This window comes from Onychomys torridus, chromosome 7, assembly GCF_903995425.1.
Source record: "Onychomys torridus chromosome 7, mOncTor1.1, whole genome shotgun sequence".
In the NCBI taxonomy this organism is placed as follows: domain Eukaryota; kingdom Metazoa; phylum Chordata; class Mammalia; order Rodentia; family Cricetidae; genus Onychomys; species Onychomys torridus.
The window spans coordinates 101,926,755-101,954,134 of record NC_050449.1 but is presented as its reverse complement, the minus strand read 5'-3'; the positions used below and the strand labels follow the sequence as shown (position 1 = coordinate 101,954,134).

At 55.2% G+C, this 27,380-nt stretch overlaps 1 protein-coding gene across 1 annotated transcript; it reads right to left on the bottom strand.

Annotated features, from left to right (window-relative positions):
- Nucleotides 1-447: 447 nt before the first annotated feature.
- Celsr3 (cadherin EGF LAG seven-pass G-type receptor 3) lies at nucleotides 448-27,011 on the bottom strand. The gene is made up of 36 exons (XM_036191936.1): nucleotides 23,055-27,011; nucleotides 20,693-21,343; nucleotides 20,135-20,360; nucleotides 19,785-19,900; nucleotides 19,328-19,416; nucleotides 19,067-19,224; nucleotides 18,337-18,500; nucleotides 17,933-18,058; nucleotides 17,669-17,838; nucleotides 17,308-17,493; nucleotides 16,072-16,188; nucleotides 15,547-15,718; nucleotides 15,252-15,393; nucleotides 15,038-15,158; nucleotides 14,535-14,718; nucleotides 14,121-14,222; nucleotides 13,891-13,905; nucleotides 12,646-12,740; nucleotides 12,244-12,453; nucleotides 11,783-11,978; nucleotides 11,399-11,554; nucleotides 10,884-11,055; nucleotides 10,143-10,310; nucleotides 9,786-9,912; nucleotides 9,485-9,691; nucleotides 9,072-9,246; nucleotides 8,742-8,854; nucleotides 8,135-8,214; nucleotides 7,475-7,598; nucleotides 6,882-6,998; nucleotides 6,629-6,777; nucleotides 6,243-6,352; nucleotides 5,745-5,903; nucleotides 4,914-5,114; nucleotides 3,328-4,219; nucleotides 448-2,057 (listed from the first exon to the last, which is right to left on the bottom strand). Exons 1-36 carry the CDS (start codon nucleotides 26,785-26,787, stop codon nucleotides 2,030-2,032), a joined length of 9,951 nt encoding a protein of 3,316 aa, XP_036047829.1. The 5' UTR covers nucleotides 26,788-27,011; the 3' UTR covers nucleotides 448-2,029.
- Between the last annotated feature and the right edge of the window lie 369 nt (nucleotides 27,012-27,380).

Here is a 27,380-nt window from a genome sequence, read left to right as displayed (position 1 = left end):
CCGCTCCGGAAACCCACCCCAGCCAGTGATCCAGGAAAGGAAGGGAAGCCCCTGTGAGCTTTCAAGCTTCTGGCTAGATCCAAATCAGAAGGACCAGGAAGAGTCCGAGTGGGAAAGGCACACACTGAGAGGCAACTCCTAGGTTTAGTTTGACAAATGGGCAGGACCACAAATGTCAGGCTCCAGATGTAAGGGAGCCCACACACTACTGCCTAGCCCCAGAAGAGGGCTTCTCGTGCCCAGCTCCTGTGTCTAACTTCAGGCTCCAATCACAAGGTGAGAGGCCATATTTCAGAAAGAAATAGGAACCTGGTCCAAATCTGCCATGAAATGGGCTAAAAATAACTGGATGTTTTGGAGGGAGGAGGGCTCAAATTCTTTCAAAGGTCATTCTGGGTGAATCATTCATAGCAACCATCCTACATCTGAAACAGAAAGAGGAACAAGTGTTTTCTATAGAAGTTTATTCCCAAAACAGAGCGCGGCTTCACGGAACAATTTACACAGACAGGAAAGAGGGCCACTGTGCTGAAGGGGGACCCCAGAGACGGGCGTCTACAGAACCTAGGACATAGCAAGGACACTCTCCCACAGACAGGCCACTCAGCCTTGAAGGGCAGAGGTCAGGTCAGTCTGGGTAAGGAGAGCTGGGGACCTGGCTGGTAGGATTTGGCACAGGCAGTGAAGTGGGGTTTTTGAATCTCAGAAACCGCCTCCCAAGTGTATACACGGTAGAGGTGGTGGCGTTTGCACAGGACCCCAGCCCTGAGTCTCCTTCAGGGTGTGCTGTTAAACAGAAGACTCAGCTGATCTTTGACCTGGGAAAGGTCAGGGTTAGAAGCCCCCCTCAGGATGGCCAGGTCCAGGGACATCACAAGTGGGTCTTCTAAGCCCCTCCCACTTTCCCTACTTTTCTCTTGTAAACAAAGGTGGGGGGAGGCATTCTCAACTGTAAACAAAGTGTCTAAGTTCAATGTTTTCAGTTGTAGACAGTAAATAAAAACCAACAATTTAAAAAAATAATCTTGACCTGTAAACAAAGTAACAAAAATTTAAAGTCCCCAGTTGTGGGCATCAGACAAATAAGGAAAGAGTTTTATGAACAGAATCCTAACAGTCATTTTTCCCTCTCTAAGGGAATAACCGGTGAGGCAGTCACTGCTCTGACTGGTGCCCGGAGGATCCTGTCAACAGTGGGAGGCTGTGGCACCTACATTCTGGGTCTTGGCTCCCTTTGTTTGCCCCTCCTCACCCCTCAGGGGGGCAGTGTTGCTGGGGCAGGGGAAGAAGCAGGGACAAAGGGGTGTCCCCTCCACTCACCCCCTGGTAGGAATGTCTGATTAGAGGCCCACGTCCCTCCCCAAGGGAGAAAGGGAAGCCTTGATCTGTAAACATGACTTCTGCTGCTCCCCCAGCATCCACAGCAGCAGTCCTAGGTCTTAAGGCAGTAAGTGGCAGGGACTCCAGGTGCTATACATCCACATCCACAGAGGGTAGTGGCACAAATGAGCCCTGGAGGAGGTGGGAAGACCCCTGTTTCTAAGACCAACCCCCAAACACAAGAGTTTGGCCTATGGGGCATTGGAGAAAATGCAAAGGTCAAATTTGCACTCTGGGCCCCAACAACGTTCAGATCAGTGTGGGGAAGAGGCAGTGGACAGTGTCCCACCTGTCCACTCCACCCGCAAGATGGAAAAGAAAAAAAGAGCAGATGGTTTGCTAAGGACCCAAATGAGGCCAGCTGCATCTCTCCCCCCTCCCCTTCCAGCCCAGTCTCATACCCCTGGGAGACAGAAAAGCTGAAAAATAATGTAAGCATATCTCTGGTTCCAAAGGTACAAAAGTATAAAAGTCTTCCCATCAGCCCCCACCTGTCACTCATGCTCACAGATGTGCATGGGGCCTTCATACTGCACTGCACGGAGCTGAGGGGAGGGCTTGAAGGCTGCCTTGGATCAGTCCTGAAGTTTCTTCCATCAGCCCAAATCCTTCACTGTCCTTGGTGGCTCCTCGTCTGCTGGTCGGCCCCTCAGGAGTGACCTTCACTTCTGGGAACTCTGTCGAGTTGAATGTAGAAACGGAAGGCCGTGGGCAAAGAGGCCTCCCAGCCCTCAGCCCCTTCATGCCCACGCCAGGATTCTGAGGCCTCCAACTACCCATCTGGACCTCCACTCGCTAGCCTCATGAGCAAGTGGCTGCCTAGGTCTCTCAGAGTTTAGCAAGCCACCTTCTATGCAGACACTACATGAAGCACCGGAAAGTCAGAGAAGGTCACAAATCTCCACATTGCAAGGAGTTTGTGTCTATAAACTAACTCTACAGATGAAAAGCTGCTGTGTAGCTTGTACTGTGCCAAGGTCGGAGATGGGAGACGAACACAAACTCAAACTCTTGTGACTCTAAAGCCTGAGTCCCTACCCAGGCCCCTGGCACTTCTGCAGAGCCCAAGGCTAGACTGCAGGGGACCCAAGTGGCTTGTCTGTTTCTCACCCTTCCCTTTCAGCATCCCTGTAGAACTCCAGGCCCCCAAGCCCTGCTTCCTCCTTCCTCTGTCCTCTCAATATTGGGCCCTGCTAGTCCTCTTGGTCCCCTGCCCCATCCCTAGAGACCCTCTTCCCTCAGGTCATCTCTCACCCAGAGCTTGACCTGGCAGTTTCTCCTTGACAGACAACTCTCCTATTAAGACCTGGCAACTCCCTGCCTGGGCCCTGCTCACTCTGGGTCTGGCAACGCTTTCCCCTGCTCCCCCATTTCTTCTTGGATTCCTGTGTATCCAGCCACTTCTGCTATCCCCGACAAAATCAACCCCATAGATGCTCTATAGGCACTTGAGTTGTACTGTGCTTAGGCCCACAAGGGGGAGCAGTTTCATGCTGATGGAATACAGCCCTGAGTGAATGACTTATTCTAAAGTGATTCCTCAGTCTGGCATAACATGCTAGTGTTCCATATGACCTCTTAGGCGGGGCCTTTGGAACAAAGATTCCTCTCATTGCCTCATGCAAATGCCAGGATATCTCATACTCTGATGCCTTGACCCTTGCCTACCCCTCCACTAGTGTCAGCCTTCGGGGGCACTTTCGGGATGTGTAGGGTTGGGAAACTGGCTCTACCCATACAGCCAGCAAGTTCCAGCTAGTTCTGTTCCCATTTTATGCCAGAACTGTTCCTAACACGTGGCCTCCTGGCTGTGCTGAGTGAGCCTTGGGGTAACCCATAGCTGTGGGCCAACTCCCAATTCATTCTAGAGTGGAGCGCAGGGGTAGGTACATGGGGACACTGCCCCACGCTGACAAGAGTGTGGTCAGGTGTCTGGGCCCTGCTTACTCTGAATCTGGCGACAACTCCGAGATGCTGTGGGATGTGGCTGAGCGAGGTGTGGAAGGCCCAAGTGCAGAGGCTGTGGCAGAAGGCGTGGTAGTGGCATGAGGGCCCGAGGGCGTGCTTGAGGACTGCACAGAAGACAGGGCTGAGGAGTTGAAGGAGGCGAGGATGGAGGAGAGAATGTCTAGTTGCTCTGTGGAGGGGCCATGGCTAGGGCCACTGGCCGGGTCCTCCCTGGCTCTGAGAAGCTGTGGGCCTGGTCCAAGGGCCTCTCGTGAGGGATGCCGACTAGGCACCTGGTCCAGCCGCTCCCGAGAGTTCGAGATCCTAGATAGAGAGTCCAGGGGCCGAGATGGTAAGAGGGGGTCCCTTGAGAGTTGCCGCTGTGGAGACAGGGGCAAAGGTGGGTGCTGTGGGTCAAGGTCCCGGTTGCGGCGGGGTGGGGGCAGTGTGCTCAACCATTCTCGGGGCGCCCCTAAATCCAGTGCATCCCGTGACCCAAAGCGTCCAGCCATAGTGCCAGGGTAGTCCCGGGGTGGCTGCCTCCGTGGTAGGGTGCTGCCCCGATCTCTGGGCTCTAGGCGGACTGGTGCAGCATCCAGGTGTTCCTGGGAGCCTGGCCGGCTCAGGGGATGCAAAACAGGGGCAGGAACCGGAACTTCCTCTAGTCTCTCCCGGCTCAGCTGTCGCCTCAGGAGCAAGTCCAGCTGTTCTCGAGAAGAGTAGCGGCTGGCTGGCTGTGAAAGGCTACCTGTGCCCCCACCTGCATAGATGCGACCATAGGAGGCGGCCGGAACAGCATGGTGGCCCAAGGTCGCTGCGCGGCACCAGGATAGCTCAGGAGTGCCTCGAGTCTGGGGCACCAATGGGTATTGCAACCTGTTCTTCAGGATACCTGTGGAAGATTGGGGACAGGTTGTATGACAAAGAGCAGGCTGGAATCTAACCAAAGAAGTGCCAGTTCCTGGGATCTTGTACAGAACTAAGGTCAGAGGCAACCTGAGTCCTAGATAGACAGTGAACAAGAGTTGGAGTAGGAGGTAGTCATCTTGTGGGTCAAGCTAGGGCAGTCATGGTGCAGGGTCAGGGCCGACTCCCGAAGTCAGACGCAGGATAACTCTAAGTCATGGAAATATGGGCCTGGATCAGAAGGGTAGGAGTTCCCTGTGTTGGAGCTGGATCAGTCTCCAATGCTCCTGTGATGCAAGACCAAGGGCAGAGACCTCTTGTGCTGGAGCAAGGACAACCTCAGGGACTGCTACAGCCAGTGTAAGAGACAAAGACCTTCTAGACCAGAACGGGAGCTCTGGACTCTAAGGCTCAACAGCCTCTATGGTTTTGCAACATGAGTGGGAATGGGGGAGTAGAGGAAAGATGGCTTCTGAGGATCCAGGGGTACAAGGCAGGATCTGGAGGGGGCAGGGTCTTCATGGATCAGGCAGTCTCTGGGGACCACGAAGCAGGGCTGAGGAGCAGGAGCCTGTCAGACCTCCCCATTTGGGATCAGGAAGCTGAATTCTCACAGAGTCTGGGTCTAAGCAGCCTTCAGGACTCCTCCAGTGAGGGCAAAGGGCCAGGGAAGGTCATACCTTTCCTCTGCCGCTGGGCCCGGCCCAGAGACGTTTCATCTCCACTGGTCAAGGCCAGATCTGGCTGGTTGTTGTTGGCTGCATCTTTGTTGGTGTCTAGTCCCAGGCGTCTTTCAGAGCCCCATGCCTGCAGAGCACATGGCACTGCCTCACATTCTCCCAGGGCTGGCCAGTAGGCCAGGAGGTCATTGCCGTCCATATCTGTGAAGCCAGAGCAGGTTACAGGAGCCTCTGGCTTGACTCTAGTGTTTCCTAACACTTGTGATCAGACTCAGTGACCCTGGACCTAAGGACTCTTCAAGCCCTGGCTGTTCTCACTGAGGACAAGAAAGGGAGAGAGCTGGTGAGATGGCTGGGCAAGGAGGCAAAGCACTTTGCCACCAAGCCTGTTAGCCTGTGTGTGATTCCCAGGACCACACGGTAGAGAGAACTGACTCCCACAAGCTGTCCTGTGACCTCCACACAAGCCGGCACACACACACACAAAATGAAAATATTTTCCCTTCTCAGTTTGGTGGAGCCACTGAAGGAGTGTCTGCTGCTGAACCTTTATCCTTAGCTAGAAGGGTATGGATGAGATGGAAGTTTGATGACTGAGGTTAGGAAGACCAAGATAAACCCCAATTCACAGGGATGCTAGGCAGCTGAGGGACAGGAAATGACTCTGCTCCTGGGTCCCCAAGCATTCCTAGAAATCTGGATGGGAATGGTACACAGGGTCCCAGTGAGTCAGGCTCAGGAATCCTGAGGAGGTGGTAAGGTCCCTACATTACATCTAGGTGAAACATAGCAGTCCCTTGATCACCCATGGAATCAGCGAGTTCCTATCACCTTTGGGGTGGGCAAGAAGCCTCTCACTCTGGGCTGCCCTGCGGAGTGGACGTTGGAAACGCCCTCTTGTCCGGCCATTGTCCTCACTTTCTGAAGATGGGATGGATAGACTTCTCTCCTCCTCCAAGGACAGATCACTGTCAGAGTCAGAGTCTGCTCCTGAGGGGTCAGGAGAAAGGTGAAGTTGCAGGGACTTGAGGGACAAGGGAAGGTCTGGAGCTGAGGGTCTGGAAGTGGACAAGCAGGACAGCAGGGGATTAAGGTGGCGCCTGGATGGGGCTTGAGCGAGGGGTAGAAACAGAAGCGCTTGAATTGATCAGGGCTCAGCTAGATCAGGAGTAGGTTTGGATAACCAGGGGTGGGGAGGTGCCTTCTCAGGCAGTGACCTGAGAGGAGCTTGTCCCACCCAGTTAGGCACTGCCCCCAGTTTAGGGTAGAAGGCAGATCATAAAGATACCCTCTGCCCCCCTCCTCCCTGACCCAGGGCTCCAGCTCCACCTGCATCTCGATGGAACATAGCCACATCCAGGTCAGTGGGGCCGGCGTGAGCCTGGAGGCTGTGCTCAGTGTGGTCAGCGGTTGAGCCACGCCGAACCAGAACATTGTCCCTGGAAATGCAGAATTCCCCATCAGAGAAGAAGGTGACAAGGTGCTTTAGAAGCTGGGGAGTCTTCGAGTGCATGGCCTGCTGCATGTGGAATGGCTGAGGGTGCCTTTGAGTGCATGGCCTGAAGCATGTAGAATGGCTGAGGGTGCCCTGGGTATTTGTTAGAAGACATTTGGGCAGGGCAGCAGCAGAGTTCCAGGTGGCCACCCTCCCTAAGATCTGATAAGGTCAACCCTTGGTGAAGTGGGACTAGACTAAGCCATATATGGTCACTCACCTGAGGTAGCTGCGGCCCCGCTGGCTGTCCTGGTCCTGGGCCCTGCCGGAGCGGGCACTGCTCACTGAAGAGACAGTGGAGGCACCAAGAGTGATGCGGATAAGGCCACTCTCCTCAAAGAGGGCCGTGTTGTTGTAGGCTCCAGAGCCCTGAGGGAGGTGGTTGGACAAGGATGTGAGTTTGTTCTGAAGAAGCCTCAGATCCAGGCATCCTAGGGCTCCCAACCCCACCTTCAGCCCTGGCCTTCTCTCACCGTCCCGGGTGCTGGCCTTGTCTCCTCAGGAGCTGCCTTCTTGCCTAGACAGGCTGGTGTCCAAGCAGCCCGAGCATCAGTATTCAGGACACAGAAGAGCAGCAGTACAGCCAGGCCCTGTGGGTCAATAAGGGTCAGTGAAGGTCACTGAGAGACCAGAAGACACAAGCTCAGAACACAGCCAAGAGGGCATCAATCAGGGCCAATAAAAGTCTGTGGGTCAGCAAAGAAGGGAGGGTCAATGTCACAGGTTAGTATGAGTCAGTGAGGAGTCCAGGGGAGGGGGATCAGAGAAAGTCAGGCACAGTCTCAGGACCAATAATGAAAAGACCAGATGGCAGGAGGGGCTGGAGTCAACGCTGGTGCAGTCAGCAAGGGGTCAGGAGCTGCAGTGTTGGTGAAGGGCAGCCCAGGATCAGCCTGGTGTCAGCTCTAGGCCTGGGCTCAGCAACCAGGGTCAGTGTCTGGTTTCGGATCAACATAGTCACAGTCATTCCGTCAGGGAGCTCGGGGCCTGGTGACAGTGCCACACCTAGGGCTGGGCTGCTGAAGCCCCATGGAGGTCTGCGGTGAGAGAGGAGCACCAGAGGTACCTGGAGGCCACAGAGTCCCGCATGGAGGTAGTGAAAGGCCAGCACGCTGTGGTTGACAGCCAGGAGACCAAAGAGCCAGGAGGCACTGACCAGCAGGAGAAGCAGAAAGGAGCTACGCAGGGCCCTGCTTAAGGACACAGGGACATGGGGGACACGTCAGGGTCAAGCAGGGCAATGTAGGGGACACAGGAGGACACACAGGGGACATCAAGAAAACACATCACACAGGAACAGGAACATGGAAGTCTCGGGAGGACACTAAGGAAGATGGGCAGTCACACCCAGAACAGGGAGAGCATTCAGGGAGCCATGAGGGACCATGGGAAAGACAATGGAGTCAGGGAGCCATGAGGGACCATGGGAAAGACAATGGAGTCAGGGAGCCATGAGAGACAACAGAAGATAGGAAGACCCATAAAGGCAGGGCAAAGTGAATCATTCAGGTCGTGGAAGAACCCTGGGAGACCCAGGAGATTGGGAGACAACAGAGCAAAAGCACATGTGAGGCCAGAATATGAGGAAAGTACCAGAGAGGGACCACAGGTCAAGGCACGAGCAACTTCCCTTCATGCAGAATCTGGAGCCCAACCTCCACCAGACCCCACCCAGGAGGAGTCTGTCATCTTGAGGACCCCTACTTCCCTCAACTAGCCAACTCACAGCACAGAGGTCTTCTTGGCCTCCCTCTGCCCTGTGGAGCAGGATGTGCGGGCAGCGAGGAGAAACATGGTCCCATTCATCTACACCCACAGTCAGGTGGAGCAGGGAGAGAGAGACAGAGACAGTAAGAGACAGAAAGAGAATAAGTCCACAAGCCCAAGCATGGAGAGAGAGAAAATGAGAAGGGAGGGGAGGGGAGGGGAGGGGAGGGGAGGGGATGAGTGGGGAGGGCAGGGCAGGGGAGGGGAGGGCAGGGGAGGGGAGGGGAGAGCAGGGCAGGGCAGGGGAGAGCAGGGCAGGGCAGGGGAGAACATGACTCAGAAAGAGACAGAAGAGCTGAAAATCACACACGAGTCAGAGATGCAGAGACGTGGAGCGAGGTCATGAGGGCGACGCAGAGAAACTGACACAGAAGCGGGAGGAATGGCCAAGTCTTTGACCTGACTGACCCCCCACTTCCATGCCAGCTGAGTGGGCATGCACTCTGTGAACAGACATGAGACGGAAGCAGTCCAGGATGCCAGTGCACCAGCACCTGCCACTTGTTCCAAGTCTCCTCCCTCCTTCCAGAGAATGGAGCACACAGGTGGCCCCGAGAGCCACTCACCACAATGACAAGGATGATCGGGCCAGCAAAACTCCAGATGAGAGGTTCATGGATGGAGATCCAGCAGAAGTCAGGGTTCCCATAGCCCTCCGGGTCCAGCCCAACAGCAAGGCCTTTGAAAGGGGAGAGGTAGAACCAAAGAGGTGTATTCTAAACTCTGACTCGGTAGTATGGGAAGGAAATGGGATATATGCAAACAGGGTCCTCCCTGAGTAGGTGACATGGGGCATGAGGTTGAGGGCTCATGGTAGGGCTGGGGGACATAGCCTGGGGTCAGACCATATGATGGGCAGAGGTTGGGTTCCCAGGCCTGAGTGGGTAAGACCTCACCCAACAACACAGCAGGGACGCCCCAGCCCAGGGCATGGTAGAAGCGCATGGCACCACGATCCACATTTCGAGGCTCAACCTGCATTCGGTAGAGGTGGAGGCCCTGCACCAGGAGCCAGGCAAAGGTGCTGAGGAAGAAGTAGTGCAGGAGGATGGCAACTGTGGTACACAGCAGCTGGAGGCAGGCAGGAGACCGCTGTCAGGACCTCTCCTGCCCATGCCATCCGTGACCCACCCCAGACATCTGCTTTCCACTGGTGTCCCTAGCAACAGCATTTAACTCCAGTCAGTATCCTGCCCCAAACCAGGACCTCAACCTGGGCATCCCTGATCTTAGATCCTGAGCTTTGGCCAGAGGCTTTCTGGGAAAGGTGGAGTCACCGGGACACAGTCCCCCGGCCCTGACCCTGCACCTGGTTGTGGGTCCTGTGGATTCCCAGCAAGAAGAGGAGCTCTGCCACTCCCAGGGCAGCTGCCACGTTGGCATGGATCCCACGCACATTGGACTTGAGGCTGCGCAGGCTCAGCAGGACAGCTGCCGTCAGTACTAGTGCAGCCACAGACACTGCCAGGACCACATGAGTGAACACCGCCAGCAACTCTAGGTCTCCCTCTAGCCGCTGTGGAGTTAAGGATGGTCACTGGGATGCTGGGTAGAGAGCTTCCCTGCCCTTTTGACTTCCCGCTTCTTTGGGTCATTGAACACAACTCTACCTCACGGGGAGAGGCATCCATGAGGACTCCAAACGTGCCTGTCCGGCTACAGCGACACCGTGCATGGGATCCATTCCTGTGTACCAGCTCACAGTCCCTTGCAGTCCACATACCATGCTGGTCTGCCCTGTATCCAGAGGAGAGTTAGATCTGCCTTTCCATCCAGGATGTGTTGCATTGCAGGCAGAGATTTGTGAGATGGCTAGGGGAGGGAGAGGGTGCCTGGAGTTGGGGAATAGCATTCCTCATGGGCCTAACTTTTGCACAGTGGCATAGATAGGGGCCTTGGGGACAGGCTGGGACACCTCCCAGAGGTTAAAAGGGACAAAAGGTTTCCAGAGTGGGGTGGGTCCTCACGGGCCAGGTGGATCCCACTGCACACAGATCGCCTTGCTCCGATTCGCTGTCTGTAGTAGGCGGAACTCAAGGTTGATTGGGGACACCAGAACACCCCTTAGGAAGTTGCGTCCACGGAAAACAGCCACACTGACCACCGGGGAGTTCATAACAGGGTTCTGGGGGAGCCTGAGGAGACATCCATCTGGTCTTGGACACTGTTGATCAAAGACCGACTGCCCACCTCTCCCTGTCTTCAAACCACTTGCCATGGCTGACCAGGGCCTGGGAGACCTCCAGAGCACAAGCTATTTCTAAGAACACTGTCCAGCCTCTGCTGGGCTGCCAGGGGCTTTAGACTCCCTGTCTAGACAGGGCTCTGAGGCCTGAACAGCTCTGGCCTGGCTTGTGACTATCAGCCTCAAATCCTCCCTTCCCCTATTTCTATCGGGCCTCCCCAACCAACCTGTCTACGCCTTTCTTTCTCAGTCAGTTGGCCTATCTCTACCTGGATCGTGTGCCCTTCTTGTGCGTGTGTGGTGGTCCCCATGTGTCTCTGTCTGTCCCCCTGCACCTCTGCTACTCTTTATAACCAGAGATAATTCCCATGGGACCCAGCTGAGGCTGGCTCCCCAGAGCTGTGCACAGGGTCATCTGTTTACCTGTGGACCGGCTCATCTGCCTATCGAGGAAAGGAGAGCTAGGTTGGGGAGAAACCCACAAAAAGCTCAGGGCTGAAGGGAGCAGCTCCATGACTGGTACCTGGCGCCCCGGCGCTCAGCCTGGAACTGGGCAGGGAGAAGCCCTCCCAAGGTGCGGTACACGAGGAGAATGACAATGGACATCCCAGGCTCCGGCTCCGGCTCCAGGGGGGTTGGTGGGGAGACCACACTTGAGGCTGTGGTGTTTTCTATGTTGCTGCTTGTGGGCAGAACTGCCAAGGGAAAGGAAGGAGCCATGGTGACTTCTTACCACGAGCACCCACAGACCTAGCTCTGAACCCAAGCCGGCATCAAGCACAGAGCTCTCTTCTACACAAACCCAGAACCTGGGGGGTGGAGGGTACAGGGCCATGGAGGGACATGGGAAAGGTGGCAAAGCTGGTAAGGTAAGAAGATGGCAAAGAATACACGGAGGTGGCCCTGGGAAGGTCTCACACAGGAGCCATGAGGCGAGGGAGGTCTGGCGAGGGAAAAATCAGTGAAAGGTGACATGATATTGGTGAGAGGAGATAAGGAGACACAGCCCAGCTCAGAGGTCACCAGGAGGGCTCCTACCTTCAGATGGGGATGGCTGTGGGGACTGGGAAGGCAACAGCACGTGTGTATGAGGATCCCAGGCATCCTGGCCCCGGAAGAGGTTGCTGTGGTAACGGGGGTAACGACGGGCTCCCGGAGCTGAACTAAGATGCTCCATGCGGTCAATGCTGAGCACTGCCAAGAAAAAGAGGGGTAACATCTGTCAAGGGCCTTCTTCCCATGCCGAGGGTTCCATTCCCACCTAGGCCCATGTTACACCTGCGTCACAAGCTGTATTTTCCTTGGCATGAGTGCAGGGCATGGCCCTACCGAGCACCAGGGCTTGGAGCAGGAGTATGACACACAGCAGTAGCATCAGCCCCAGAGTTCCCCTGCCCTTCTCCTGTCCCATCCACCACTCACTGATATTGGGTGTGACTAGTCCGACCGGATTTAGGTATGTCAGTTCCATATTCCTTGCCAGTGTGGCTGCATATTCCTCCAGGTGCCGCACTAGCCCTGCACTTCCTGGGGAGCCCCCGGGGGCCCGCTGTCCCAGGGCTGCCCACAAGTCTCCTGTCTCTGGAGCAAGCAGTGCAGAACCGGCCCACAGCAGATTCTAGATGGATGGAGATGCAGTTGACTCACCCAGGTGGTGAGGATGTACATAGGGATGGGGCAGGCATGAGGGGTCTAGCCAGGTATTAGTGGGGGCCCAGGAAGCAAGAGGGCAAGACCGAAGTGGACAGGGAAGAGTGAGGTTGTGGGACCTTCACTTTCCCAGAGGTCAGGAGGGGGATAAGCTGGGCATCCAGGGCAAGAGGGGAGGAACCATGGAGCTGGGGGTCAGGGCCATGGAATAGGGAACATAGAGCACAGCCCACCTCATTGAAGTGGGCATCTTGTGTGGCTGTCAGCCCAAAGCCCTGCTGATGGCTCTCAAAAGCCAGCAAGTAGGCCAGCAAGCGGGCAGTGACTCGGACATCTTGGCTAAAGTAGTGGTCAGTCTGGCCGGTGACCTCCCGCAGCCTCTGGGCCAGCTTCTTGGCCTCCACAGTATCCAGTGCTGTCTTGTTCAGCTCTAGGCCATCCAACTGCCAGGACAAGGATGGCAGTGGTTGTTCTGTGATCCTGTAGGCCTTTCTCAAAAGCCTTACAGGGAGAAAGGCTTGGACAGATGAAAGGGTAACAAGGAAATGCCCAAGAGGTCAAGGGCTGAGGTGTGTATTGGGCCCATCAGAGGCCCGAAGGTCTGGGGGTAGGGCACTATCTGGGCAGAGTCTCACCAGCAGACTGAGCTCTCGAAAGGCAGGTGAGGTACAGTTGAAGAGGTCAGGCTCCAACCAACCCTGGTTCTCGTCACACAGCCGCACTGCAGCACCTGGGGGCAGGCAATTCCTGGTCAGGCCTGGAGCCTGGGTCCTTTAGCTCTTAGGTGGCCACAGCACCCTCTTCTATCCCATAAGGAGCCTTGAGGTAGGGGCCAGAGTGAGAAGCATCTATGGCTAGGTGCCTAGATGCTGCAGCCAAAGCCCAGGAGGGTTCCAATAGCTTGTTGGTCAATTCTCCCAAGGATTCTGAGAACCATTCTTACCACTAGCCACACAAAGAAAAAGAAAAAGAGGTACTGTAGATAGACACACACGCACAACACACACACTCTCATATACACTCACTCACTCACTCATTCACACAAATGGGCTTTGACAAGCTTACATACAGGCCAAAATTCATACATATGCTAACAATGCTCATTAGCAGCACACACACACACACACACACACACACACACACACACACACACGCACACACGCACACACGCACACACGCACACACGCACACTCACACACTGCTCTCCTGTATACTCACAAGCATGCTGACACAGACAAGATCTTCCAGGAGTATCACATGACCCAAGCGAGGTGAGAGCAGGGTTCTCAGACAAGTTTTAACTACCTCAATGGTGACTGTATCATTATTGCCTTCCCTTGTCTATACAGTTGGGATAGAAGTTGAATAAGTTGTGTCCACCAGCAAGAGACCCTAACTTAAATCCAGAACCCCATCCCCTCAGGACAGACTCACAGACACATGCACAGGCACAGAAGGACACACACATAAGCATGCATACACAGACAATCTCTGTCCAGCCACTGCAGAGACCTCAAGCAGCAGGGAGGGTTCTGGGAGGCCCTCAGAAAGCAAGGCGAAGCTGGCGGGTGACTCTGACCAATGGGAAAACCCTACAAGGGCCTCAGGAAGTAGGAAAGAGTATGCAAGGTCTTAGGACATGGAAAAAGATCTGAAGGATCCCTGGGTGATGAGGAGGGATCCTTGGGGACCTTGGGGACCAGAGAAGGTCCCTAGGGTCCTCAGATCACAGGAAGGGGTCTCCAGGAGGTTAGGAGTAGGTTTTAGAGAGCTCAGGCAGCAGGGAGGGGTCTGCAAGGACCTTAAGCAGCAGGAGGGGGTCTGTAAAGGCTCTGGTAGTGAGGGGAGGCAGCGCACCTGAGCAAACACGTACCCCTTACCTGTACCCCGCAATCCTGCCCAGAAGCCAAGAGAAACAGATGGAGGCTTAGTGAGAGTACAGGAAGGGAACCAGAGCCCCTAAGAAGCAGAAGGGCCCACATGGATTTTCACCCTACTCCTATCTCTTTACAGAGGCCAGACCACCCAACTCGGTGAAAGAGGTGGTTATAACAACCAGAAAACAGACCTGCCCCACCCTCAGCAACAACGCTGCCCACCACATACTCACCCAAGGCTCCCCGAGGACAGGGTACTGTGGCTAAAACACCAAACTTAGTCTGGGGCCACCACACACCAGATCTCAGGGACTTGGGGCAGGCATCGTAGAGTACTAGGGAGAAAAGATTGTGGAGCCTGGTGGCCAGGTCTAAGGCAAGTAACACCATGCTTATTGCTGTTCTTCCACTCCCATGCCCAGGCCCAGAGCCTGCCATTCCCTGCTGGCTTCCAGAGAGCTGGCCTGTTACAGTCTGGGACAAGTCAGCCAAGTACGCGTAGTAAATGTAGGGCTCCCGGTATAACTGGTCCCCCTCAGGAATAGCTTCCCAGAGCCCTCCACCTCCGGAAGCCAGGATGCCCCTGGTTCCTTAGCATGCTGGAGCCAGTCCTCCTTGACAGATGGAGGTGGGTAGAACTTGCTTACCTCGGCAGCCACTGGCTGTCACCTCTGCAAAGGGGCTGTCACAGCTGTTACACTGGCGGCCAAGGGCTCCTGGGCGGCAGGGGCACTGCCCGCTGTGGGGTGCACATGAGCGCGAGGTGGAGCCCACGGGGTAGCAGTCACATGGGAGGCATGAGTCACTGCCCCTCGGTCGGTAGTGGAACTCCTGTTTAGGGATGGGTCAGTGGCCTGAGGTCAGAGGTCAGGCTTAAGGGAAGAGTCTTAGGTGAAAGCTTGGGGGATGAGTAGAATCAAGGGCAAAAGTTTTAAAAAAAATTAAAAAGGAGATCATAGAAAGACTAGAAAGACTTGTCTTAGATGAAGACAAGGAACCGTTTAGAGGTCAAGGGTGAGAGGTGGCAACTGGATTGTAGGACACAGATTAAGAGGTTAGGGCATAAGTCAGGTGACAGAGGTCAGCAAGTTGGACAAAAATCATAGGTAGTGTCCAAGGGAAAACTGAAAGGTCAAGGGTCAGGGCAAACCTTGCAGTGGCACTGCCCATTTGTCTTGTTGCAGTTAGGATCAAAGCCCTTGTGAACGTTACAGTTGCAGGGACCACAGGTTGGGCTTCCCCACCAGCCCCGCGGGCACTGCTGGTCCATCCTGGAATGAGAGGAGAGAATTGCATCCACAATATTTCAGTGGCCTGCTTGTACCCACAAGGTCTTTCCATCATCCTAGCCCCACGCCTCTCACCTGTGCTCACAGTGCTGACCAAAATAACCATTTGCACAGTCACAGGTATAGCCATGGGGGGCTCCTTGGAGGTGCCGGCATGATCCCTGGTTTTGACAAGGGTTCAGGAGGCAGGCATCCACACAACCTGGGCCGTAGTAACCTGCAGTTTGGGTCAGGAAGCTCAGAACACTGGTCAAAGAGCAAGGGAAGAAGCAGGATCCTAGCCCTCTGGGTTCCTATCTGCTCCAGGCCCTCCAGTTCCTGCGCCTTCTCCATGGCCCCTGGCTCCTTCCCCAACTCTCTCAACACCCACCTGGCCAACAGGTGCAGGAAAAGGTCTGCCAGAGGTCTTTGCAGTCAGCATGGGCTGGACAGGGCCCAGATGCACAGGGGCTGCTCACAACACAGCCTGGCTCCACATTCACTCTGTGGCTGGGAGGTGGCAGGGCTGAGGACCCAAAGGGTGTAAAGCCAATCCATATCCCCTGTAGACACAGACAGCAAAGTGTAAGACTCATGTCAAAGCATGTCCTGTGGAACCAGCCACCCGGTCTGATGTCCCGTGACATGCAGTCTCCCTCTATTCCTTGCACAAAACTCAAGGCCTCCCAAACATCCCCATCCAGCCCCCCACAAGGATTCCTAGTGGTGTTGCTTCTGACATGTATTCCAGATGATCCTTGATTATCTAAGCTAGACTCTGATTTCCGCCAGAGGAAGGTTTGGTTTGTCTCTGATCTCTCTGGGTCATCTAGCTCCCTCCCATGCCCACGTGCACTTAAATGCTACTTTTCAGGTCCCTAATGACCCCATATCATATGCTCATGCTGATTCTCACCTGGATACAGCCAACCAGACCCTGTGGACCCTCCTCCTTACTTCTGGGGGGCAGACCTCCTACATGGAGTTGCTTTACTTTCAGACTCTGCAGCTCACCCCCCACAGCCATGGTGTCCTAGAAGAAGGGGACAGTCAGCACTAGAGAAGGGGTACCTAGTAAACCCCTGTCATATCCCAGAGTCAGAATGGCTCTCTTCTAGCCCTGTATGACCATGCTTTATCCCCTGTATCAGAAGAATGGTTTGGAAATGAATGGCTCCTAAGTATGGAGAACTTGCAGTGGTATGGGTGATATATAAGAGAAAAGCTTCAGTTAAGAGCTGAGCTCAGGGCTGGCTGCTCTTCTAGAGGATCTGGGTTTGATCCCCAGCACCCACATAAAAGCTCACAACAAGGGCTCTGATGCTCTCCTGCAGCTTCCCTGGGCACCAGACATACATATGGTATGCACACATACACAGAGGCAAATACTCATACACATGAAAAAAATAACAAATAAAGAGACTGAGGCAGGCCCCTCCCTCCTGGACCCAGAGCCAACCTTGAAATTCCATGATCTTATTTTTTGAGCATGTGTATAAGTATATGGTGTGCTTATGTGTATATACATGTTCATATGTATATGGGTACATGATGTATGTAGGAACATGTGTATGTTGGACATGTGAAGGCCCAAAGTTGACACCTGATGTCTTCCTTGATCACTCCCACTTTGTTAATTCAGCTTGCAAAATCCGCGCTCATCAATGCTGGCTAGTCTAGCGGCCAGCTTGCTCAGGGGATCTGTCTCTGCCTCCTGAATGCTAGGATTACAGGCGGCTGCTGTACCTGCCCAGTGGGTTCTGGGGATTGGAACTTGAGTCCCTACAGTTGTGTAAGCAGGTACTTTGTCCTTTGAGCCATCTGCCCACCCCTGAAATTCCAGGATTTTGACTTGGGGTAGGTAGAGATTAGGGAAGACAACAGAAGGGGCTTTCAGGAATCAGGCAAAGTCAAAGTCCTGATTAAAGAGATACCACAAGATTAAGCCAGAAATCTAGGTAGCCTACCTGACACAAGAGGGGTTGCCTAACAGACCAACCTGGCTGGTGGAGTAGGACCAAAGCAAAGGGCTAGGAGAATATCAGATTTGGTAGTTGGAGGAGTGGGAAGGAGCAGGACAAGAGGTGGGGTTAAATAAGTTAAGTCTGGTTGGAAAGCTGAGAACAGACTACCCTGGGGTCAGAGGTCAGACCTGGAAGAGGTTGAAGTCCAGTGAAACCATAAAGATATGATGGCCCCTTCGGCCACCTGGCTCCTCCTGCAACTCCAGCCGAAGATCATGCCACCGGCCATCACTGACAGTCATCTGGTCCAATAGGAGGTGGGCAGCATGGCCTGAGGCCCTACTTAGTGTCACAGACAGCAGCCCCCGATCTAGCTGTGAGTAAAAAATGCATAGCCCCAGGGTTAGATTGGGATGAGGCTGGGTGGTGAGTTCAGAGGGTTTAGTGGTCAGGAATATGCATTCCAAACAGCAGAGACATAACATAGTGCCTGTTCGGGGATATTGTATTATTGATATGGGTAGTAAAGGATTGGAAGAACAGACATACCTGGCAGAGGAGCACACTATGTGGCCCAAGCTGCACTTGCATCAAGACCCCTTTGGTTGCCCGGGTTCGAAATGCTAGTCCCAGGTACCATGGCACAGACACAGTCACGTCATTTCCAAAGTCCCACCTCAGTGAGCCATTGCCATAGAAATGGTAGGGATGGGCCATTGCTGTGGACATAAGAGAAGCAGGGTTACACATCTGACCCCAAGAACAGGCCTTACGTACCCTGTATGGTCCTCCTACCCTATGATGCCCACTCACTGAGGCGACAATCTTTGCCACCAAAGCCCACAGGACAGTCACAGCTGAAGCCACCCCAGCGCTCTGAGCAGGAACCACTGTTCTCGCAGGGGCCTGAGGCACAAAAGTGCAACTTGGCCTGACAGCCTGGAGAGAAAGGAACAAGGAAGGTATGAGAGACTGGGAGAGGCCCTCGAGTGCTGGGCATGATGGCAGAGTCTAGAGGGCTGAAGTGCACATGATTTCATCCTCGTGTTCTAAGGAAGTCGCTAAGTGAGAGTATGGCCTTAGGCTGGACTATAGTATGGATCTTGCCATGTAACATTGGATTGGGGTCAGATGTGGAGCCATCCCATGCAACCCTCCACCTCCTCCTTATGATGGAGACAGTGACATGAATGGGAACAAGTAGCTTTTGGGCCTACCTGCCATAGTGCCATTGTTTGCAACAAAGGCTGCCATGTCCATTCGGCGGCCATCAATGTGCAAGTCTCGCATGCAGCCAATGAAGTCCTTGTGGGACACGGGGAAATTCTCGGGAAGGTTGGGGACACCCCCCAAGAGCAGAGGGCCAGTCAGGTCCAGGGACCTGGGGGTCAGGAGCTTGGGTCATTGGTGGGTCTGGAGCCAGAGTAGGGTTGCTCCTGGGGGCCACAGGAAGTAGGGGATAGGACTAAGGGAAGGGTGATTAGGTGGAGAAGACAAGGCCAGGCTGGGAAAAGTTAAGACTACAATTGTGAGGATGCAAAGAAGAGATCATGGTGGGCGGATGGTCTGGAGAAAGTGGAGGGCTTTGATTTGAAGACAATGATGAGGAGTGAGGCATTTGGGTAGCTGGGGTGGGGGATGGAGAAGAGGGGTTGAGATCAGCACACTCAATGGTCTCGGGGGCTATTTATGAGATTAATGGACTAGAGGCAATGTGTGACTTAAAGTATGTAGAGATTTTAGAGGACAGAATGCCTAGAGACTTCTTCTGAAGACTGTGCGGAAGCCAGAAGCCAGGGGCAGAATATAGGATTGGGGCTAGACTGAGTCGGCTTCCAGTGTCTTTGATCTGTGGTTTGGGAAAAGAACAAGGAGTTTGGCAGACTGTGTGAAGGGCTGAGGTGGGCTCTGGCAGGCAGAGAACATGAGGGTCGGGGGTGGGCTCACTTCTTGGAGCTTGTTTGCACACCAGCAGCTGCACAGGAGTAGTTGCCAATCTCAGCACCAAACTGCAGAGCCACTGCCACATTGCAGTCATCCACACTCAACACAGCCACCTTGTCCTTCGAGGGGCCCTGAGCACCCCCCAGGGCATCTGTCCGGGGCTAAAGACCAGGTACACCAATCAACAATGCCCCTATGGTAATTCCTGAAGAGAACTCAGAATCCTGACTCCCCCACACAGCCCAGCCATAGAGAGGCACCCACCTTATTGTAGTATCTCAGATGCACTGTATGCCACTGTCCATCACTCAGGCCTCCTGGAACTGTGGGGCTAACCACTGTATTGGATTCACCTGTGGGGGATATGCATGCGGAATGATGTCTGGAGGTCCCCAGCGGCACCATCCCAACCCATTTACATAGATACAGATACTCTTAGGGTCATGCTGGATAATTGGATCACCATATCCCCTGGTGACCACACTGGCTGGACTACAGTGTCCTTGAACACATAGGAGAAACTGAGACTTCTGGGAGAGATGGACCTTCCCTGAGGGAGTGGCCACAGCGCCTGGTCCTCACTGTTGTCTGTTTGGTACTGAAGAGAGTGTTCAGGTGCTCAGTGAAGGACACCTGAGGGGACTCATGCGTTGACTCTGCCAGCCATCCCAGGAACACATGCACCCCACTCACTGTCACAAAAATCCACGGGAGCACCCACCCGTGGAATATGTAAGCCGCACTTGGCCAGCCACAAGCTCTAGAGCCAAAAAGTCATGCTTCTCATTCAGACGCCCGTTGTAGAAGAGTAGCCCGCTGGGCTGCACTGTTGCAAACCTGGGTGAGGTGGAATGGGACCATTAGGAGCAGACATCTCACACCCTCCATTAGAGAACCAACTCAAGCTGAGCCAAAAGAAGAGCGTGGGAGATGCCAGTGCATCCCAGCAGGGATCAGGGGAGGAGGTGGTGTCCGGTGAGGACCTCGAGACTGGGCAGTCAGCAATCTGGGTCAGGGTCACACAGGTAGAGACAGTGGGCAGACGTGCAGTGACATGGGGCGGGCACCTACGAGAGGGACAGCGTGAGGTGGAAGCGCTGCCTCAGGCCACGGAACATGACGAACGAACTGGGAGGGAAGGAGCGTGCGGCCACCTCACAGCGCGGGCCCTCGAAAGCGCCGCCCGCGGGGCACTGGCAGCGAAAGCCGCCATTGGGCGCGTTGGTGCAGGTACCCCCATTGCGGCAGACACCAGGCACGCAGCGTCCAGCTTCAGTGTCCAGCTCGCAGTCTTCCCCTGCAGGGCAGGACGGGTAAGAGAACTACGCCCCGCCCACACTCTCCGGAGGCTGGAACCTCAAGAGTCCCTCGGCCTCTGAATGGTTGAGCTGCCTGTGGGCACGCCCTCAAATGGTCTATCCCCCCGAGGACACGCCCACACTCCCTTCGCTCCGCCCCTGCCCCGCCCCCCTGCTCAGGGCTTCCAGTTCTCCAGCAGCTTTAGGCTGGGCTCAGCCGCGCCTCTAACCCGACCAAGTTCCTCAAAAAGGATGCCCGGTGCTCACTCGCACTCCGCAGTCCCGCCGCTAAGCTTCGCCAAGGCTTCATCCAGCGCGGCACGCGACTTACCGGTGAAGCGCGGGCGGCACACACAGGTGTAGCCTCCCTCGCGCCGCGCACATGCGCCGCCATTGCGACAAGGGTTCGAGTAGCAGAGGTCGAGCTCGGTCTCGCAGAAGTCTCCCGTGAAGCCAGGCGGGCAGCGGCAGCGCAGACCGGCGATGGGCTGGATGGGTCGGAAGAGCGTGGAGGCCGAAGCCAAGAAGGGCGCGGAGGAGTCGAAGCGGAGCACTGACACGCATTTCATGTAGTTCTCGCAGGGCTCGCGCAAGCACACGTTGTCATCAAAGGGCAGCACGTCCAGCAGCGAGCGGGCAGCCAAGGCGGCACGGCGCACGTACAGTTGCTCCTGCAGCTCCTCCGAGCTGAACCAGGGCCCTGCAGCGCCTGCCCCAGCCCCACGAGGTGCCAGCGCTGAGAAGCTCACGTTGAGCACGGTGCCCCCCACGTCCGTGTCGTTCTGGATGTTGAAGATGAAAACGTCCTCGGTAGGTGTTGCGAGCACTGCAGCCACGCCTTCAAGAAAATGGCCCAGCAGCGGTGACAGGAAGCGCTCTTGCCACATGTTCTCCAGGCGCACTGTCAAGCTGTTGGCCAGCAACTCCTCCGTGATGATGACCACACGCAGCACACACTGTGCTGTAACACTATGCAGGCCATCTGCAGGCAGGGGCAGGGACAGTGATTAGTTTCGGGTCAGTAGCTGCCTCTCCTTGGAATACAAGAGGTCTGGGGCCTTTGAGTCAATAGACTGACCACTAACAAGACTCTAGAGAGTTTGGGGCTAGTAATCACCATCTCTCCAGCATCAGGTAATGACTAGCTGCTACTTCCTACTCCAGCATCCCCAACATGAGAAGAAGCTTGAGTCAGTAATTTACCGAGCTCAGGTCTGGCCCCTTAGCACCAGGGAGCTTCACTAGCCCTGTCTCAATAATTACCCATGAGTCAGTACTCTAGGAACATACAAGAAGTTCCCTAAGTGCTCAGTAATCCATACTCCCAGTCATTGTGATCGATAGGCTACCCCCACTAAGGATAGGAGGAGAAGCCAGGACCACTGTCCATCTATCCCTAACTTCCCATCTTCCTCCATTGCAGCAGAAACAGCAGGACACCCCCTGCAAGAAACAATTCGGGGGGGGGGGCAGGTATGTGGTGGCATGCCTTAATCTCAGCACTTGGGAGGCAGAGGCAGGCAGATCTCTGTGAGTTTGGGGCCAACCTGATCTACAGAGTGAGTTCAAGCCAGAGCTATATAGTGAGACCCTGCCTCAGAAAACAAAAAACAAAAAGTCCCAGCACTTGGGAGGCAGAGGCAAGTGGATCTTGGGTTCAAGGCCAGCCTGGTCTACATTGTGAGTTCCAGGACATCCAGGGATACATAGAGAAACCCTGTCTGGAAAAACAAACAAAAACAAAACAAACAAAAAAGAGAGAAAGAACAAGTGAAAGAATGGGCTTCCAGGACAAAGTTATCTCTTGCCAGTCAACTGCTCTTCTGGGGCACTAGATGAGGTCCTGGACCAGTGAACACTGAATGCAGTTCTCCAGAACTCTGAATCAGCAAGCTCCAGGAATACCATGGACCTTGATGTATACCCACACTGCATCCTTCTCAGCTGCTTTAGTTAGCAAACTGCCTAACACTCTAGGCCTGGGTTCTGTGAGTTCAGTGTCCATCCTGAGATGACAGTAAGGTACTAATCTGCTTTGTTTATCTCAGATCAAGCCTGTGTTGGGTGGTCCATAAAGACTGGCTGTTGAGAGAACCGAAAGTAAATGAAGATCTCGCCTCCTCTGTCAGTGCCAGGAGTCCCAGCTCCAGGGCTGAGACAGAAGAGACTCTCCAAACCTCTGGCACTTCTAGAAGGTGGGATTTCAAGGGTCTTTCCCACCTGATCCCTTCTATGGTTTATGAAAGCCACTGGATCTCTGGACATTTTCCAAAAGGAAAGGTCCTTGGCCTGCCCTTTGGATAGCAGCATGGACCCATTCTCTGCCTGAGGCGGTCAAAGTTAGCTGCTCTCCCTGACAACTGAATTGAGGGCAGACTAGACCCAAAGTAACCCTTATCTAAACATGGCCATGAACTGAATGAACTTCCTGGCTTTTCCTAGACACACAGAGCATCACAAAGAACCTCTGCTCCTTCCTTCTTTAAGGAGAGAGGAACGGCCCCTATATGAACAACTATTTATGGTTCTTAGAAACCGTAGGATCTTTAGGATTCTGCAAAGACTGTCCAAGAACATTGTGGAATCTGAGGTCTAGGGGAGATCTTACTGGGTACAGGAATCCACCACTTTAGGGATTCTGGTTTGAGCCCTGACAAGATCACTAGGTCACTTGCCTACCCCGCACCCCTCACCTGTTACAGTTACCAGCATGGAGGCCACTAGTGGGCGGTTGTTGTCCAACTTTCTGCTGAGTCGAAGCTCTCCACTGGTCTGGTTGACCACGAGAAGCTGCAGCTCATTGCCCCTCTCAAAGGAGTAAAAGAGGTGGTCAGAGACATCCGGGTCATAAGCTGGGATACGCCCAATGATGCCTGAGGGGAAAGTGTCAGAACGGTTGGATACATAGTTATTGAAGAGGATCTGGAAGTTGTTGAGCACAGGACTGTTGTCATTCTGGTCAACTAGGCGCACATGTACAGTGGCCCGGCTGACCAGAGGAGCAGAGGTGGCCTGCACCACAATCACATATTCCTGGCGAGCCTCATAATCCAAGTCTATGAGTGCTGTCAGCTCTCCAGAGAAGATATCCATTTGGAACAGCTCGGGGATGTTCCCTTCCACAATCTGGTACATTATGTGGGCATTGGGGCCTTCATCAGGGTCCACTGCAGTGATCTGAGCCACCACGGAACCTACAATGCTGTTCTCCTTCACCCTCACTTCGAACTCCTCAGCTGGGAAGACAGGTGCGTTGTCATTCACATCTTGTACAGTCACCTGGATACTGACTGGAGTCCGAAGCGGGGGCACACCACGGTCCACTGCATAGGCAGTCAGTTCATACACTGGTACTGCTTCCCGGTCCAGCCGCCTCACGGTCCTGACAATGCCAGAGGTGGGCTCAATGGTAAAATCTCCATCCCCATCTTCCCCATTCTGGAAAGTATATTGAACCCGGCCATTGGCATGAGCATCCCGGTCAGTGGCGGAGATCTGCAGAACACTAGTGAAAGGTGGCGCATCCTCAGAGACCAAGCCTGTATAGTGGGAGGCCACAAACTGAGGGGCATTGTCGTTTACATCATTGACCATTACCTCCACATACGTGGTGTCTGCTTTCTGTGGGATGCCATTGTCCCGGGCAGTAATGGCCAGTGTGTATGTCACTTGGTCCTCGTAATCAAGTGGAGCTTGTAGTGTGATGGCCCCCGAGTTTGCATCTATTTGGAACTGGGGCAGGTTGTCTTCCAGAAGATAAGTGATCCGGGCATTCTCACCCACATCGTCATCAGAAGCACTGATGACCACCACAGTGCTGCCCACTGGCCGGTCCTCATTCATGCTCACTGAGTAATGAGCACTCTGAAAGACAGGCCTGTGTGTATTGGCGTCTGTGATGTTGATATGCACATAGCAGTGATCATGAAGGGCGCGGTCAGACGCAGTAAGCACCAGCTTGAAGTAGCGCTCCTGCTTGTAATCCAGTGGCAGCGCCAGTGTCACCAAGCCCACGCCACCTTGGGTGCTGATAGCAAAGCGGTTCCGGGTGTTGCCACCTGTGATCTGGTAGCTGATGGCACTGTTGGCATCTCGGTCCACTGCAGTCACGCTGACCACACTGGTGCCCACAGCTGCATCTTCATTGAGCCGAAGGTGGTACTCTTTCATGGTGAATTCAGGCCGATTGTCATTGACATCCAGCACAGTTACAGTGACACTGGCTGAAGCAGAGCGTGGGGGTGAGCCGTGGTCTCGTGCCTCCACACCAAAGAAGTAATGTTCCACAGACTCCCGGTCCAGGGGACCACTCACAGAGACCCAGCCAGTGGCACTGTTTATGACAAAGGGTGTGTCTGGTGCTACACCAGTTAAAGAATACTCCAACCTGGAGTTCTCCCCGTGGTCTGCATCCACTGCCTGAATGTGGATGACTGAGTGACCCAGGGGTGCGTTTTCCAGAACAGAGACCTGAAAGGGTGTGCTCACAAAGATAGGAGTGTGGTCATTGATGTCTACCACCTGGATGCTTGCCAGGCCTGTGTTGTTGGACAGAGGTGGCCTGCCTGCATCTTGTGCCCGGATACGCAAAGCGTACTCTCTCTCTGCCTCAAAGTCCAGAGGTGCCACTACCTGGATCTCACCTGTGAGGCTGTCGATGGCAAAATGGCCACGGCTGTTGCCGCTGATGATGTTATAGTGCACCAAACCATTGGCGTCCTTGTCCTGGTCTGTGGCCGTGACACGGAGCACCACTGTGTGAGGGCGCACATCTTCACGCACCTGCGCCACATAGCGCTTCTCGCTGAACTGGGGCGCGTTATCATTCTCGTCCAGCACAGTTATGTGCACTCGAACGGTAGCTGAACGTGGCCCAGGCTCCTGGCCCTGGTCACTAGCTTCTACCACCAGCTCATAGCTTTCCATGTGTTCCCGGTCCACACGGCCGCTGGTGCTTATAAGGCCCGAACGTGGATCAATCTCGAAAGCGGCAGCCGCCTCCGTGCGTGCAGCTGGCGACCCTACAAAGCGGTAGCGCAGGTTGGCATTAGGTGGCGCATCGCCATCGGTGGCACGCAGCTGCAGGATGGGGTAACCTTCTTCCACATTCTCACGAAGTGTTTCCCGATACTGGGCTTGCTCAAACACTGGCGCGTGATCGTTGCGGTCAGCTACTGTCACAGCCACCATGGTGGTGGCTGAGAGGCGCGGTGAGCCGTGGTCCTGTGCGGTGACTCGAAGGTAGTGGCGTTCCATACTCTCACGGTCCAGGGCGGCCGCCGTGCGGATGAGGCCACTTTGAGGATCAATACTGAAAAGCTCCAGCGAGCGGCTGTTCATGAGCGCCGCCAGCGAGTAGACGAGGCGCCCGGCTTCGCCCGGGTCCGGGTCCTGCGCTACCACGCGCAGCACCGCTGTGCCCGCTGCCTCGTTTTCAGGCACCAGTGTCTGATAGTTGTATTGAGGAAACTGCGGGTGTCGGTTTGCGGCACGACGGGGACGACCCTGGTTCTTGGAGAGTATTCGCTTGGCCTCAGGACCAGTTTGGACCCCTGGAGGGCTCGGCCCAGGGCGCTGAAAGAGGAAACGGCGGCGGAAGAGACCGCGGGAGCGCATGCGCCCGGGAGCGGGTTCGGGAGCTGTCCGAGGCTCGCGGGGTGCTGAAGCCGGCGTAGGAGCTGTCCGCACAGCACGTGGTGCTGAATTCTCCCCTTGGTCAGATTCCAAAGAGCCAGGGAGGCAGTCCCGCCGGAGCGGCTCCCTCTCCGTTCGAAAAGTCGAGGGTCTCTCGCCCTGACCCTTGCGTCCTGGCGCCCACAGTTTCCCACAGCAGCGTGAGGTTTCCACTCTCTTGCGGACGCCTCTCCTAGCATGACGCTGAAAGGACACTGGCCTGGAGCCATCAGGCTGAGCCAGAAGGTCCGAAGGTTGGGGAGAGATGTTCCCCAGATCCGGATCCCCTAGGGATAGAGCCTCGAGCGGCAGACTACCTCTTCGCAAAGGTCCTGTCCGCCCACAAGAAGAGATCTCTGGGTGCCAGCACAGCAGATATCCTGGACCCTGAGCAGCCTCTGGCTCCCGACTACCCAATGCCTGGACCACTAGCTCCGCGTTTGGTTGCTCAGGAGTCCCTCGACCGTCCCGGGCGCTTTGCCTACCTACTCGGAGCCTCATGAAGACAGGCTCCTTGACTCCCAGGCCAGACTCTCCATCCTCCCAGACGCCGGGAGGCTCGGGACAAAGAGCTACGGCTCCACTGCCGATCTGCGCTCTTGGCCCAGTAGCAGTAGCTACCCCTGGGTCCCAGCCCTGGTCCCCGCCGCCCCCCAGCTCCTCCCGGCTAAAAGGGAACAAAGAGAGGAGAAGGAGCAGTAGTATCGGGGTCGACGGTCCCCGGAGACCCCACCATAGAGGCCGCCTCGCCATCACCCCCCGCCTCCCGGCACGGCCTCCGCCGCCCCCCGCCCGGGCCCGGGCCTTGGGCCCGCCCCGCCGCTCTGGCCCCCTCCTGGGCCCCTGCCGCCGCCCCGGCCCTCCGCCCCTCGGCCTGTCGCTCCGCGCCGCCTCTGCTCTCTGGGCACCATCTACTCCGCGGCCAGAGCCCCTTTGGCATACAGCCCCGGCTTTTGCCGCCCCCACCACAGCATCCCCGACCCGTCCTTGTCTTCAATCTTAATCCACTCAAAACACAACTCTCCCCCATCAATCACTGGCACTCTGTCCACCTAGCTGCTCAAAACCAATCCAGAAGCAAGCCCTGCCAGGCCCACCTCCAGCAGAGCCCAAACCTGTCCTGTTTCCCCGCCCGCTCCTGCCACGGGCTTCCTGGCTCCCAATCAGCCCTCACATAGGAAGGCAGTGCGTTACTTCCTTTCCTGAGAAGCAATCTCAAGCCATGGCTACAGCCTCAGAGGCTCTGTAAAAACCATTTCGTCATCTGCATCTTTCCCACCCCAGCTCTCTTCAGACACCCTGCTCCAGACTGCCACACAGAAGGCTGCCGTGGGTTCTGACACAGC

Bases quoted from the DNA above. Each gene is read 5' to 3' on its own strand.
- Celsr3 (XM_036191936.1), bottom strand. From the start codon at position 26,787: ATGGCGAGGCGGCCTCTATGGTGGGGTCTCCGGGGACCGTCGACCCCG. The intron at 18,059-18,336 runs GTAGGCCCAAAA...CTTTCTCTCCAG, and splicing joins AAACAATGGCACTATGGCAG to GCTGTCAGGCCAAGTTGCAC. The intron at 7,599-8,134 runs GTGAGTTGGCTA...GTCCTTAAGCAG, and splicing joins GCCAAGAAGACCTCTGTGCT to GGCCCTGCGTAGCTCCTTTC.